This window comes from Oryctolagus cuniculus, chromosome 7, assembly GCF_964237555.1.
Source record: "Oryctolagus cuniculus chromosome 7, mOryCun1.1, whole genome shotgun sequence".
NCBI classification, from domain to species: domain Eukaryota; kingdom Metazoa; phylum Chordata; class Mammalia; order Lagomorpha; family Leporidae; genus Oryctolagus; species Oryctolagus cuniculus.
In genome coordinates, this window is record NC_091438.1 from 151030202 (window position 1) to 151045792 (window position 15591).

The 15591-nt window shown below is 48.2% G+C and overlaps 1 protein-coding gene across 1 annotated transcript in view; it reads right to left on the reverse strand.

Annotated features, from left to right (window-relative positions):
- Nucleotides 1–268: 268 nt before the first annotated feature.
- MICOS10 (mitochondrial contact site and cristae organizing system subunit 10) overlaps nt 269–15591 on the reverse strand; it is a 38691-nt gene continuing 23368 nt past the window's right edge. Inside the window, exons 2-4 of the mRNA XM_002716006.5 lie at nt 3477–3524; nt 2421–2530; nt 269–496 (exon numbers count right to left, since the gene is read on the reverse strand). Coding sequence (XP_002716052.1) covers nt 482–496; nt 2421–2530; nt 3477–3524 — 173 coding nt within the window. The 3' untranslated portion in view covers nt 269–481. The remainder of the gene's footprint in view (nt 497–2420; nt 2531–3476; nt 3525–15591) is intronic.

A 15591-nucleotide genomic window follows, 5' to 3' on the forward strand; every position in this document is an offset into this window, starting at 1 on the left:
GGACCGCACCAGGTTCCAGGAAGCTGTAGGCCCTGACACCAGTGCAGTGAGCCAGGCGCTCACTTAGTCAAGGTGCCCTCCCCACCACAGCGCAGCGCTGTGCAGGCGCAGCTGCGTCAGACCACGAGTGAGCTGGAGGGGCGTGTGGGGAGGCTGGCGCGCTGGCTCTGGCTGCAGAGGACACTGGGAGAGGGCGGAACGCGTGTGCCCAGCCATCCTCCTCATGCTTAGAGACCAAAGGTACAGAGATGATGGCCAAGCACCAGGCTTCCTATTTGTGTTTGATTTATTTCTCTTAAGACCATCTCCTCACAACTTCCAGAGAGAAAATACAAAACAAAAAACAGGCTGGTCTCGGACACAGCAGAGCGCTGGAGTTGGAAGCGCGGCGGCGGCACCGCTGCGAGCTGGGGCGCCACGGTGTTCCTGAGGAGCGAGCGGGGTTCCTCCCTTCCTCCCTCCGGAGCGTTCTCGGTGTGCGTCACTGCTCCTGCTCCTGCAAGGCAAGGACACGCGGCTCACCACAGTGCACGGCGGGACGCGTGCAGCCGGAACCTCACCGCACCATGTGCCGCGAAACCACCCCGCAGGAAGGAAGACTGGACACAGCCCACCCGGCCCAGAGCGGGCCCATCTCAGAGGCAGCAGCCCGGGGATGTGGGTCCCTGTCTCCCTGTTCACAGGCGAGTGAAAAGAGCACGCTGAACCTACAGCCTCCCAACAAAATGCCTGTGGCAAGTCTCCAACCCGCAGTGGGACGCTGCTCTCCCAGCGGCAGGAGGCCGATCAGCTCTCTGACATCCACAGAGAGGTCTGGGGAGATGGCCCATTAGCATCTAGCACGGTCCAAGGCACGCCTGGCCCTCGGCAAGCAGCTGCCTGCGGATTGCAGTGGACGAGGCCCAAGTGGGATTTTGCTCCTCTTTTCCGAGAGTGGAGGATGACAACACTGAGGCACAGGCTCAAGTTCAGATAAAGTTACAAGGCCATTTTGGAGCAGGACACACAAGGTTGTAAAAAATCTAACTATTTTCCACAGTACCTCCCAGCCATTAAACACATAATGCGCATACACAGAATCACCCCTGAGCCATTATCCACCACTCAGTTCCCAACAATGGAAGCACTTCAAACAATGAAAAGGCCTAGAGCTCTTCTCCTCCTGCTTTTGGATCCCCCCAAACTCTGGTTGTGGTGCCAGGAAAGTGGAGCGTCAGGGCACAGTGGAAACGGCCTGTGGTCAGCCCTGGTGCCTGCCTGCAGCTGTGCCTCCCCTCGCACTGCCCCTCTGCTGACCTCGCCCTCGCCTGCTTCTGAGATGGTTCTGAGCACCAGCCATCCACACTCCCCTCCCGTAGCTCGGCTGGGGAAAGGGCGGCTGACAGCCTGGGCAGCTCTAACTGCAGCCTGCTGAGCTGTGGTGGGACACGGGCATCTGAGGTCAGATGATTCTTGTGGCCACAGCTCCTGACCAGAATCAGGACACGCGGTTGTGCCACGTTTTCCACTCTACTTGTTTCTATGGCAGGACAATGGACAAGTCAATCACCCCTCTGGCTGGCCTCAGCTACAATAAGTGAAGTGTCTATTTACATAGCTTCAAAACATGTTCACACTCAACCCTTACATCACCCTCTAGGGAGAAATGATGGCCTGATGGCCCGCACTGTGGGAGTGGAAAGTGGCAGCCAACAACAGAAGATCACCCAGCACCCAGGGAAAGGCAGCTACACCAGAAAGCCATGGGATGCAGGCAACCTTCTTCCCTTGGCGGGTGCCTAACCACTTTCCAGCTTGCTTCCATCAGGAGAAATGCACCAAGGAGGAGGGGCCAGGCCTGGCAGTTCCAACTCCCATGTCCCATACTGGAGTGCCAGCTTCCTGCCCACGCAGACCCTGGGAGGCAGCAGTGATGGCTCAAGTGACTGGGTCCCTGGCACCCACAGGAGACCTAGAGTACATTCCTGGCTCCTGGCTCTGGCCTGGCCCCAACCAGCCCCAGCCACTGCAGGCACGTGGGGAGTGGATGGGAGCTCTCTCCTGAATAAATAAAACATAATTTAAAAATTAACGACCACAAAGCAGAATAATGGCTACATCCCAGAGGTCCCAGGTTTAGCCTGGGCATGCGTTAGAGGCTTACAGGGCCCTCTGAGTGACACGAATCCACCTGATGATAACCTTTCAGGCAGGTTCGTCGAGCACAGTTACCTAACACACGCCTGTCCACCTGGAGGCACAGTGAGCCCTCCGGCACCAGAGCAATGTCAACACCACGAAAGGCAGGAGCAACCAGGATCCCTGAGGCCCACAGTGACACAGCTTCCGGGTGGTAAATACTGTCCAGAGTGCCTCAGGGGGTCAGGAGAAACCTTTTCCTCTTCTGAGAGAGCTCTCAGTTCCTCGCCATACATACGTACTTTGACGTATTTCCCATGCAGAAGGTAGGGCGCCTGGAAGTCGTGCTGACAGTTGGAATAGGCCATGCCCAGGCCCATGCCAGAACCGAAGGCTAAAGGCCACGATTTTCCTATGAGCAAAAAGGAAAGTCCCAAAAGGGAATGAGTAAGGGAAGAGAAAGCCTCCAACCCCCTTAACCAGGCCCGCTCGGGGTTCAACCAGCACCCGACACACAGCACACCAATGACTGCGACGCAGCCGTTACTGTCAGTGTTTCATCACCAAGGGAGATAATCAGCAAATCCATTCACTTAGCAAATGTGCTAAGCACTTCTGCTGGTAGAAGACGAAACCAGCAGACACTGTCAACCTTTTTAACGTCTCTCTACAGCTGAGCTCTATACACACCATCTGCTCAGTTAACTAGCTTCGTAACCTTCCCACAAGGAAGAAAGCAGTACTACCTTTCAGCAAGGAGCTCCCCACATCCTCAGACCTACTACAGTCAGCCGCGGGGTTCCCGGAAGCCAGCCCACAGATGACCCCTCCCATCAGCAGCGCGGGTCGGTCCCGGCTCCCACGTGTCCCCTGCCAGCTCTCCAGGGAAAGTGGTCAAAGGGACCCTTCGGGCTTTACTCAACACCCAAACTGCAGAAGTCCTTCCCCTGACTGAAAAGGGATCTTGCCTGCCCTTTGCTGAGGAGAATTTTTGGCCAAGAAGCATGTGTATTTCTGGCCTGCTTGTTCTTATAACCAGCAGGAATCTCATTTTCAAGTTCCTTTAGAAAAAATTATAATTAATTAGAAATATGTGAGCATGATTTGGCTGAGTGGAGTCTCTGGCATGAAGTGCGGGCTTTGGAAATGATATCACAGTGACCATATCAGGCACCCTGACGCAATGCCCCAGGGGATTGCCGGAGGTGCCCAACCCATTTTGACCTCTTTCCAGGACACATTCTTTGTCTAGCTCATTTTCCGATGGCCTGCCTAGCCCCACAAACAGACGCATCTGCCAGTGTCCTGTGTGTGTGCATACTATGACACTGTGTTGAGAGGTAAGAAGGCACACTCACTTTTAAAGAAGGTAAGTGAGAAAACGACTCCTAATCCAAAACCAGTACCTGCAAAGGAGAAAAAAATAGGTTAACAGCAACCTAACAAAGATGATATCAACATTTCGCAAATGTGAATATCATAAAACAGACCTTCTCCCCACAGTTCGACCCAGAGTTGGTTTTCTCAACTCTAACCTTTTTTTTAATCACCAGAGATTTTCTAGATGCTGCTGGTCTCAGTGCCCACAACAGGACACCAACAGCAAGTCCCGCCTCATTTGTTCTTGGCAGGGGGCAGCCAGCGTGCAGGGGAACAGCCACAAGACTGCTGTAGAGCACACGCTCTTTGGGGCCCTGCCCATTTTACAGGAGGGAAAACAGTGGCAGCAGGAAGCGGTCACGTCAGCACCTGAGTGCCGAGAACTCTGAGCAAGACAGGAAGAAGGAATCCAGGATAATCGCAAGGCTGCGTCCTCCCAGGGCAGAGTCCAGACAGGAGACGCACACTGCCTGGAGCCTGAATGTGGCGCAGAATCCTGGCTTTCACTCAAACAGGGATGGCCCACCTTTCGGAATCAGAGAGAAACGCAAGCCTAATTGGTCTGGGAGGGAAAAACACGGAGATGCCCAGTTTTAAATCATACTTCACAGGAACCTAAGCAACCTATCTTGTAAAAATCAAGGTTCTAGGTTTAATTTAAAATTATTTTTTAAAAATCTAAGAGAAAGCAAGCACACAAGAGGGCTCCCACCAGATTAAAAAAAAAAAAAAATTTACTATATTTATTTGGAAGCCAAGAGTTACAGAGAGAAAGAAGGAGAGATATATAGATTGTCCATCCTTTGCTCACTCCCCAAATGGCCACAACAGCCACATCTGGGCCAAGTGGAAGCCAGGAGATTCTTCAGGGTCTCTGATGTGGGTGAAGGGGCCCAAGAATTTGAGCCATCTTTCGCTGCTTTCCCAGGAACATTAGCAGGGAGCTGGATCGGAAGTGGAGCAGACGGGACTCGAACCAGCGCCCGTATGGGATGCTGGCACTGCAGGCAGTGGCTTTACCCACTACGCCACAGAGCCAGTCCCTCCCACCACAGATTTCCCTCCCAAATGCCCTCAACAGGCCAGAGCCAGGAGCTGGGAACTCAATTCAGGACTCTCGTGTTGGCAACAGGAACCCAATTACTTGATCCCTCACTGCTGCCTCCCAGGGTCTACAACAGCAGGAAGCTGGAGTCAGGAACTAGAGCCAGTTACTGAACCCTGGCCCTCTGATACAGGATGCAGGAAGGTTCAGTTAAAAAAAAAAAAAAAAAAAAACAACGGGGCGGGGGGCAGTGCTGTGGCGTAGCACATGGGGCCACCGCCTGCGTGCTGGCATCCCATATGGGTGCCAGTTCGAGTCCCGGCTGCTCTACTTCCAATCCAGCTCTCTGCTGTGGCCTGGGAAAGTAGTAGAAGATGGCCCAAGTCCTTGGGTCCCTGCACCCACGTGGGAGACCTGGAAGAAGCTCCTGGGTCCTGGCTTTGGATTGGTGCAGCTCCGGCCGTTGCGGCCAATTGGGGAGTAAACCAGCGGATGGAAGACCTCTCTCTCTCTGGCCTCTCCTTCTCTATCTGTGTAACTCTGACTTTCAAATAAATAAATACATCTTTAAAAACAACAACAACAAAAACCCAGATCGTCATTTTTGTCAAGTATTTCTCAAACCTTGGTCATTCTGGTGCCACCTTTGGAGTATCATCTGCAAGTTTGTTTACATAATCACTTTTCCCCCTTATTTATTTACTTGTATTTACTTGAGAGGCAGATGACAGAGAGAGCTCCCAATTGCTGGCTCATTCCCCAACGTCTGCAATGACTGGAGCTGCGCCAGGCCAAAGCTAAGAGCCTGGAAGTCCATCCAGGTCTCTCACGTGGGTAGCAGGGACTCACTTAACTAAACAATCAAAGCATGAATTTAATACATTTTGCCCTGATGCCTTAACTTAAATAACACTGGTATAATCATAGATGTAAGTATAGGCTATTTTTCCCAAAGTTTATTGAAAATATCTTTAGTATCACTTCAAAAACTGTCATATACTTTAAGATAAACTTACTTTTCCATGATAAATAAACAAACCAACCAACCAGGGCAGGCACTGTGGTGCCATGAGTTAGCCACTGCTTGTGGTACTGGCATTCCATACTGGAGCACGGGTTTTGGATCGTCATCACTTCTGATCCAGCTCCTTGTTAATGTATCTGGGAGGCAGCAAATGATGGCCCAAGTGCTTGGGCCTCTGCCACCCAAGTGAGAGAACTAAATGGAGTTCTTGGCTCCCGGCTTAGGCCTGGCCCAGCCCTGGCTATTGCGGCTATCTGGGGAGTGAACCAGTAGATTGAAGATCTGTTTACCCCCCTTCATTTCTCTGTCATTCTTAAAAACAACAACAAACTAGGGGCCAGTGTTTGGTGTAACAGGTTGGGCCACTGCCTGTGATCCCATATGGGTACCAGTTTGAGTCTCAGTGGCTCTACTTCCAGTGCAGCTCCCTGCAATGCAGGAGTGCCCAGGAATGCAGTGGAAGATGGTCCAAGTACCAGGGCCCCTGCTACCCTCACAGAAGACCCAGATGAAGCTGCTGGCTTCCAGCTTCGGCCTGGCCCAGCCCTGGCTGTTGTGACCATTTGGTGAGTAAACCAGTGGGTGGAAGATCTCTATCTCTCCCCCTCTCTAAGTCTGCCTTTCAAATAAATAAATCTTTGAAAAAAAAATTATACATGTCAAAGAAGAGAGCCAAAATCTGATTTAAGCACCACACATAAAAGTTCTCATTTGCCTTAATAGTTTCAAAACTTGTGCTGTTGGAATTCCAAGAGTTTCTTCTTTGTCTAATCATGATTTCTGGCTAATGCAGTGTAAAAATTCAAAATACTGCTCAGTCAGCCAAGCTGAACTTTCCATTCCAAACACAGAAACCTGTGTCATGAGCAAGCAAGCTGTTCTTTATCTTTTTTCATCAAAGTAATTCTTGCACCTATGCACAATTCAGCCGATGTTGGCTTGAAAAAAGCTGCTTGTGTTTTTACAGAATGGTTTCTGGTCGTTCTCTCCTATCACATGCATGCAGACACATTCCGTTCATACACATCCACACAGCCACACACCACATGACAATGTTCCAGTCAACCATGGACCGCATATACGACTGTGGTACCCTCAGCTTACAATGGAACTAGAACAGGAGGCATGGCTAAAGCAGCAGCAGGAGGGGCAAGCGTGCGTGCAGCGGCCCCATCAGCAGACAGCCTGGGTTCCAGTCCCAGCTCCACTCTCCAGCCCCGCTTCCTGCTGATGCACACCCTGGGAGGCAGCAGGTGAGGGCTCAATTCACTGGGTCCTTGCCACTCATATGGGAGATGTGAATTCTCAGCTCCTGGCTTCAGCCTGGCCCAGCCCTGGCTGTTGTGTGCACACGCTCGCTTGTATGCTCTCTCTCTCTCTGCCTTTCGAAGAAATAAAGTAAAAGTTGTCATCGTTGTTGTTGTTTTCAAAGAAAGGAAACTGTCAAAGAAACAGAAGAGAACTCCCAAGAAAATCCACAGTGCAGGTTTAGCAGAAATTTTTGCAGACCTCAATGGGTTCTTTAGAAAGTTTGAAAACATGACTCCCAACAGCAAAAGGTTTTCATTAACAGAGAGGAATGTTCATGGTACATTATCTGCCTACAAGCAAATCTATGATGCTATAAAGAAACAAACCAAGCAAACCACCACGGACATGGTTTTGAAGGAGAGGCATCTCCTCAGGCAAAGCCCAAGGCAGGTCCTGCAGGAGGATTGCAGAGGACGGCACTGATTCCCAGGTGTCACCGGGCCTCACGTCCTTCCCATGGGACAAGGAGAGATAGAAGACAGTGATACTGATGATATTGACCCTGTGTGGCCCTACGCTAATGTGTGTGTTTGTGCCTTAGTTTTTAATAAAAAAGCTAAAAAAGTGAAGATAGTTTTTTAATATACAAAAAAAGCTTACAGATTAAAGGTTTAAAGAAAAACTTCTGTACAGCTATTTAATGTGTTTAAGCTAAGTGTTATAAGAGCCAAAAGTTTGGGACCGGCATTGTGGCACAGCAGGTAAGTACACTGCTACCTGCAATGGCCGGCATCCCATGAGTGCCGGTTCATGTCCCTGATGCTGCACTTCCAATCCAGCTCCCTGCTCATGGCCTGGAAAATGCAAAAGAGGATGGCCCAAGTGTTTGAGCCCGTGGGAGATCTGGATGAAGCTACTGGCTTCCAGATTTGGCCCAGCCCAGCACTGGGCATTGTGGCCATCTGGGGAATGAGCCAGAGGATGGAAGACATCTCTTTCTCTCCCTCTCTTTCAAAACAAATAAAATCTTGGAAAAAAAAAAAAAAAGAGCCAAAATTTTTCAAAAATTAAAAAGTTTATAAAGTAAAAATGTTACAGCAAGCTAAGGCCGATTATTACTGAAGAAAGAAACCAGGATTTAGAACTTCAGTGAGGCCCCAGTGCGCAGCGTCTCTGGAGCGTGCAGGGTGGACACTGGCATCCTAGGCCTTCACCTTCACTCACACTCCCTCCCTCACCTGGGGTGATGTCCAGTCCCGCCAGCTCCATTCAGGATAAGTCTCTAAACACAGGGACCAATTTTAAATCCCTTATGCTATCTTTTTACTGTACCTCTTCTACGTTCAGATATGTTCAGATGTTAGAACTGCCTACCGCAGTCGGCACAGTAACATGCAATACTACAGACCTGTAGCCCAGATCAGCTGGGTTTCCATCAGGGCAGCCTGTGGCATTTGCACAGTGACAAAACAGCCTAACGATGCACTTCTCAGAACTTAACTCTGTCACTAAGCAATGCATGGCTGTGCATATGACTATACCCTGTACAATTATGAATTTTAATTAAAAAATGATCCACTTTGCCCTATCCAATTTACCCTGTTAGGTATCGTGTTAGTGCCCAACTTAACCATTTATATCACCCCCTCTCAATGGCAAAAAAGTGGCCAGGTCCCAGATCACAACCAAGGCTGGCATAATGAAAACAGAAAAAGAACTAACCTTTGAGTATTTCCCCCGAGGAGCCAATATCCCCTCCAGCGGTCACATTTAAACTAAACATTGTGACCTGGTATCAGCCTCCACTTCCCAGGCACAGAAAGTAACTTGTCCAAGGAATCAGAGCAGTGGAGTCGGCTCAGCTCGGCCAGACTCCATCCGAGTGCCAAGATGCCAACGGCCAGTGGAGGAAGATACAGTCAGAAAACAAACCGTGCTCCCCATGCAACAGCTCAGAATGCTGGGCGACCAGGATAGGACAAGTCTACACAACGCCCAAAGGGCTTGTTCAGATTCATTCCCAGACTAATCCTTCCACACAGGTCACAGACAGACCCAAATCTACCTGGTGGGTGTGAGTCAAGAACTTCAGAGAACATGGCAACCGCTGATATTGATGATCTTTGGCCAAGAATCTGCTGTTTCCTGGTTTGTAAAATGGCACAGTGTTCAATTTCAAGGTCACTTGCCTCACCCTTTGCAGCTGGAAGATGAGTAAGACAGTAAATTGGTACTAGAAAATGAGGTACATGATTTGGACTGGCTCACAGATTCCAAACCAGGCAGCGGGGTGGGGAGGAGGCCAGTAAAAACATAATGGTGTACTATCAGAGCCTTCCCCTCTCCATCTGGAGGCAATTTTTTGGCAAAGAAATCAAAAGCCCAAAAGGAAAATATTTCAGCATTTTTCTGGTTCCTCTGACTCCATGCCTGTCTCTTCTATTTTTCCCCAAGGAAAGAAAGCTCTCTGATGCTAAACTTTTCCTAGCAAAGAGACCAAAAGTGATGTGAAGTCCACTACCACCAGTACTGGTCCATCAACATTCCAATATCAATACAGAGTAGAAAATTCTTAATCTCCAGAATTTATGCCAAACCCTACATGTGCTCCTGCTGAAGGCGTTTATCTGCACTTAGAAATATGAGCTCAAAATCACAGTTCTGGGTAACCAAAAGGAGTTACACCTAGGAGTGCGCACTAGGGTCTTAGTTAAGCTGGGCTGCCCTCAGTTGGCAAAGGCAATTTTCTTCCCACCATTTTGATATTTTTAAGACACAAGGCTATTCTCTTTAGAAAGGAAAGAATTCAGAAAATGATTTTTAACTGTAACATTTTACCTAAAGTTGGCTATCTTGGTTATTTAAGAGATAAACAATGGTGAGACTGCTGATGAGTTTTACAGATTCAAGTTCTCACAAGCTCAATTCTCTTTTAAAAGGAAACATGTTGCTTCAAAGAGAGTCCCACCTGATCAGGGGACACCAGCTCTGCAGCTGTTTCCACTAAAGACTGGCACCTCTAGGCTAGGTTTAAACTCTGCAACAATAAAACATGAAAGGTTTGTCTTACAATAAAAACAAACCAACATGGAAAAGAGAAGAGTTTTCTCTGCCTTTGGCCACTTTTTCTTGTTGCTGCATGACAAGCTCTTTGGAAAGAAAAAAAGCCAACGGGAGAAGTACAAAGCATTTTTCACCTTCCCTGGAAGCAAATATTTAACTATGAATACGGTTTACATAACTCAACCTCCCCCACCTCAAGCTCCTTCTCAAAAGTCTGTGTTGTCTGAAATGACAAATAACTCTAAAGTAAAGAAACGCCTGATTATAGGTACATATCTTCCTCATGGCAAAGTCCAGTGGGGTGGGGTGGGGGAGCAGAGGAAAGGAAACACACACACACACACACACACACACACACACGAGGAGCCTGATGGAACTGACATTAGGCACAGAGCCCATGCTCTGAAACCAATTCTTTTGGAGAGGAAAAAGAATTGGCACAAATTCTTTAAAAAGAAATGATTCCAAATCAATCTAACCGTGCAATTTAATGCATGCTTAGTGCCCAAAACGACATTATAAAACTGGCTAGTAGATGAACACATATTTTTAATGTGTGAAGGCACAATTCCTTAACAGTTCAGGTGACACTATTTTAATAACAAAAAAACCCAGAGAACTCTGCTCCCCCAACTGCATATACAACATTGCCCTAATTTGAGGGCTTCATAATACATTTAATAAGATTACATTCAGCGAAAGTGTACACCTTAAGCCTCCTTTTGGTAAGAAAGGGGGACAAAATATATGTTGATGGCAGTTACAGTTATGGACAATTTCTAGTTAATACAACTTTATTTATTTATTTGTTTATTTATTTTTGACAGGCAGAGTTAGACAGTGAGAGAGAGAGAGACAGAGAGAAAGGTCTTCCTTCCGTTGGTTTACCCCCCAAATGGCTGCCACAGCCAGCGCGCTGCGCCGATCCAAAGCCAGGAGCCAAGTACTTCCTCCTGGTCTCCCATGCGGGTGCAGGTGCCCAAGCACTTGGGCCATCCTCCACTGCCTTCCCAGGCCACAGCAGAGAGCTGGACTGGAAAAGGGGCAACTGGGACTAGAACCTGGGGTGCCAGCGCTGCAGGCGGAGGATTAGCCTAGTGAGCCACGGCACCGGCCAATACACTTTATTTTACACTTAGAAAAATCTTTGCTTTCACCAGGCCACAGGTCATAAAACTTTACTTCACTGCAAATAATTAGAAGCAAACATAATCAGCAGGAATTAACAAGCAGGCTATATAATCTGATTGTGGTCTTAGGGTGGAAATGCATTTTGGATATTAGGCCCTAAACAGAACAAGTTGAAGCAATACACGCGCCTGCAGAATCAACTTGGCAAAAGCTGCAACTGCCAATGGCCTTTCAATCAGGAGGAACAACTCACTGTTTGGAGAGGAGCAGAAGACAAAATCATGCAGAAACTCATTCTGAGACATTTCTATAAAGGATCAGAGTGGGGGAAAAGACTACAGATCATTTCATGTATCACTAATCATTATATGACAGCTATGACTATCTCACTCCAGATTACATTTAACATTTTAAACAAGACTTATGTCATAAGCCTAAAGAAGGGTTATCAATGCTAAATTTTAATCCACATCTAAAGTTAACTATGCAAAAATCAACCCATTTCATTTTGCATTAAGTTACACATTTGGCACAGCAGTTAGGACACACTCAGTACGCTGGCACCCCGTATCAGAGCCTTGGCTCTGCTTGACTCCAGCTTCCTGCTGGCGCACACCTTTGGGGGTAGCAGGTGATGGTCCAAGTAGTTGGGTCCCTGACATATATGTGAGAGACTTGGATTGAGTTTCTGGCTCCAGGCTTCAGCCTGGCCTGGTATGTGCTATTGTGGACATTTAGGGAGTGGACTAGAGAATCAAAGATCTTTCTGCGTCTCCCTTTCTCTCTCCTGACTCTCAAATGAAATAATAAAAACAGTTTTTAAAAATGTAAGAGCAAAGCCCCAAGTTCCATACTTAATTAGCAGCTTACAAAAATGAGAAGCTACAGAATTTCCAGCAAATCCAGAAGATCCTAGGACTTCTTCATCCTTAAATGCCTGAAAGAAAGGGTATGGCTTCTGGAAAATGAGCCGTGTAGCTTCCTGCTTAGTGGACAAACAAGAGTACTGAGGTTAGGACCGTGGCTATCCTGCAGCAGGTTAAGCTATGGCCTGCGATGCAGAATCCCATATGGGCGCCGGTTTGAGTCCTGGCTGCTCCATTTCCAATCCAACCCCCTGCTAATGCACCTGAGAAAGTCACAGGATACAGCCTAAGTCCCTGGACCCCTGAACCCAGGCGGGACACCCAGAAGAAGCTCCTGGCTTCTGGTACAGTCCTGGCCATTGCAGCCATGGGGCGGGGGGGGCGGTGAACCAGCAGAGAGAAGATCGATTGATCTCTCTGTTTTCAAACAAGTAAGTCTTAAAAGGGGCAGGAGGGCCACTGAGGTTGCGGTAAGACCTTAGGCCTGATTCCCTATGCTTCCCAGCCAGCTCTCTGACCTCATGTCAATTACTTAACCTCATGCAGCTTCAACCTGCTCATCGTAGAGCAAAAACAATCTTATAGGGTCACGGTGTAACGAAAATGAAAATCTAACACTTCTATTAAAAAACAACTCACAGGGCTGGCATTGTAGCGTAAATGCAGCCACTGCCTGCAATGCCGGCATCCCACATGAGCTCCACTTCCTATCCAGTGCCCTGCTAACTTGCCTGGGTTATCAGCAGACGATGGTCCAAATGCTTGAGCCCCTGCCACCCAAGTGGGAGACCAGGATTGAGTTCCAGGCTCCAAGGTTTCAGCCTGGTGCAGCCCTGGCTGCTATGGGCATTTGGGGAGTAAAGCAGTAGACAGAAGATATTTCTCTCTCTGTCACTCTCTGCCTTTCAAATAAATAATTTTAAAAAATAAAATAAGGCCGGCACCGCGGCTCAATAGGCTAATCCTCCACCTAGTGGTGCTGGCACACCGGGTTCTAGTCCTGGTCGGGGCGCCAGATTCTGTCCCGGTTGCTCCTCTTCCAGGCCAGCTCTCTGCTGTGGCCAGGGAAGGCAGTGGAGGATGGCCCAAGTACTTGGGCCCTGCACCCCATGGGAGACCAGGAGAAGTACCTGGCTCCTGGCTTCGGATCAGCGCAATGCACCGGCCGTAGCGCGCCAGCAGCACCGGCCATTGGAGGGTGAACCAATGGCAAAAAGGAGACCGTTCTCTCTGTCTCTCTCTCTCTCACTGTCCACTCTGCCTGTCAAAAAAATAAAATAAAATACAGCTCACTAGCTAGGTGTAGGATCACACTGTGGGTGAGCCACAGCTGAAAATCAGAAACTTTTTAATTGTTCTTTGTAACTATATTTCACCAGCATTAGCAATTGTTTATATAAATATACCATAAATATATATATATTTTTAAATAGGGGATTCCTTTAGACTTATTGTTGAACCACTATTCTGCTTTAAAACGTCATAAAGATTTTCCTAGAGCTGTCTTATGTTTGACAAAGCTATATTTATGTCTCAAACATGGGTGAATATCAAACTGACCAATTTGTAACAGGCAAGCCTCCCTGTTCAATCACGCGTCTATCAATGCTGCTACAACCACCAAATGCATCATTATGACAGAAGAAATCAGACGCTTCTATGGAAGAGACACTTGGGACTGAGTTTAGTGGGAATTATGCTTCCAAGAAACATTCTTGATCTATGAAAGGTGCTCAGGGCCCAATTTATGAGGAAAAAAATCAGTTTTAAGTCAGCTCCAAACTGGGTTACTTAATCCTCTGAGGAAAGACAGAGCGTCCCAGGTGTCCGTGTGCAAATGCCAAGCCACGTGAACAGACCACGGCAGGGTGCCAGACCCAAGACCCAGAGACGGCACATTTAGTCTGTGCTAATCGGCTTCTCAAAAGTCAATATTGCTGCAGGGTGCACAGGAAATAGAGTAAGGAGGAGGCTATTTTACAAGACCTTAACCTTTCTGTGGCTACCCGCACAAGACAGAGGCTGGAACACCTGTAGGAATTTCTCGGGTAGACATCAACGACCAGGACTCCGGTGGGAACAAGCAAACCAGTCAGCAGAAGGAAGAAAGATACGGAAGGTAAATGTGGAAGTCATTATGTTGTGCTCTGCCTCCGGAAAAGCCAAGCTCACAAAAGGGTCCTTTTTAATGAGTACGTAACAGCACGTGATTCCACTTTCAGAATTCTGACAGCCGTACAACTTTCAAGAATGCATGAAACAAGAAACATGGCTGCAGACATTTTACTGAAATAGAATTAGTTAATTCACATGTGGGCATAGTGTGCAGGAAAATGAGAAGCTCTGAAGTTATGAAAGGGAGACTGGAAAAAAAGATGCCAAATTATTCAGTTTAGATAAACAATGAAAGATCCACATAACATTTATGGGGGGGGGGGTGCTTTAAGACACCAATAGTCACAGTGTTAGGCACTGGAGCACCTTTGAGGCTTTTTAGGATCCCATCTATTGAACAGGAAACAATTTAGAGAGTTAGGTGACTGACCGAGAATACACAACTACAACTGTGGAATTCCAACCCAGGCTGGCTGGCTCCAAAGCCAGGGCTCTTTGCCACACAAAGGACTTGAGATCTTACGGAGAGGCCAGCACAGCAGAAGGCTGCCTGGTAGGGCAGCCATCTGGTGCAGTGCTCACCATGCCTCTTGGGACTCCCGTATTCCATACTGGAGTGCCAGAGCTTGAGCTGGGAGGCAGCAGGGGATGGCTCCCTGTCACTCGTGTGGAAAACCTGGATTGAGTTCCCAGCTCCTGGCTTCTGCCTGGCTCAGCCCTGACTACTGAGGTATTTGTGGAGTGAACCAGCGGATGCAAGAGCACTCCCTCTCCCTCCCTCACCCTGTTGATTATTTAAATTAAAAGAATAATGACTACCATTACCTATCACAACAAAGCACTTTTCAGAATTGTAGCACTGCACACGGATACTTCAGGACTGTGCCACTCTTCAGTCCCTCAAGGAAAGGAATGAAACCACAGATGTTTGACTTATGAGGAATGACAACAAAAACCTGAAATTTCTTAGATTCGAAGAGAAGTCAGCAACAACTCAAGCCAGCAAGTGTTTCCCTTGGTGCCTTGGCTAGACATAAAATGAAGCCACCCGGTCAGGCACATGAACTGCAAAAAGCATCTTCCTGCTTCCCCAACATCTCCAGCTTCGCCCACGCCGCCTCACCTCTCCCCCAACTGGATTCTCACCCTTGTGAAAGCAGATGTAAGCATCACTACACTCGGGGGCCGGCGCTGTGGCACAGCAGGTAAAGCCACCGCCTGCAGTGCCAGCATCCCATATGGGTGCCGGTTCGAGTCCCAGCTGCTCTACTTCGGATCCAGCTCTCTGCTATGGCCTAGGAAAGCAACAGAAGGTGGCCCAAGTGCTTGGTCCCCTGCGCCCACATGGGAGACCTGGAGGAAGCTTCTGGCTCCTGGCATCAGATTGGTGCAGCTCTGGCCATTGTGGCCATCTGGGAGTGAACCAGCAGATGGAAGACCCCCCTCCTTCTCTGCCTCTGCTTGTCTATAACTCTGCCTTTCAAATAAAATAAATAAATCTTTAAAAAAAAAATCACTATTGTCGCTCCCCCTCTTCATGGAGGAACGACACTAAACCCTGCCTAGGCTTCATATCCGAGTCACGGCACCATTATGTC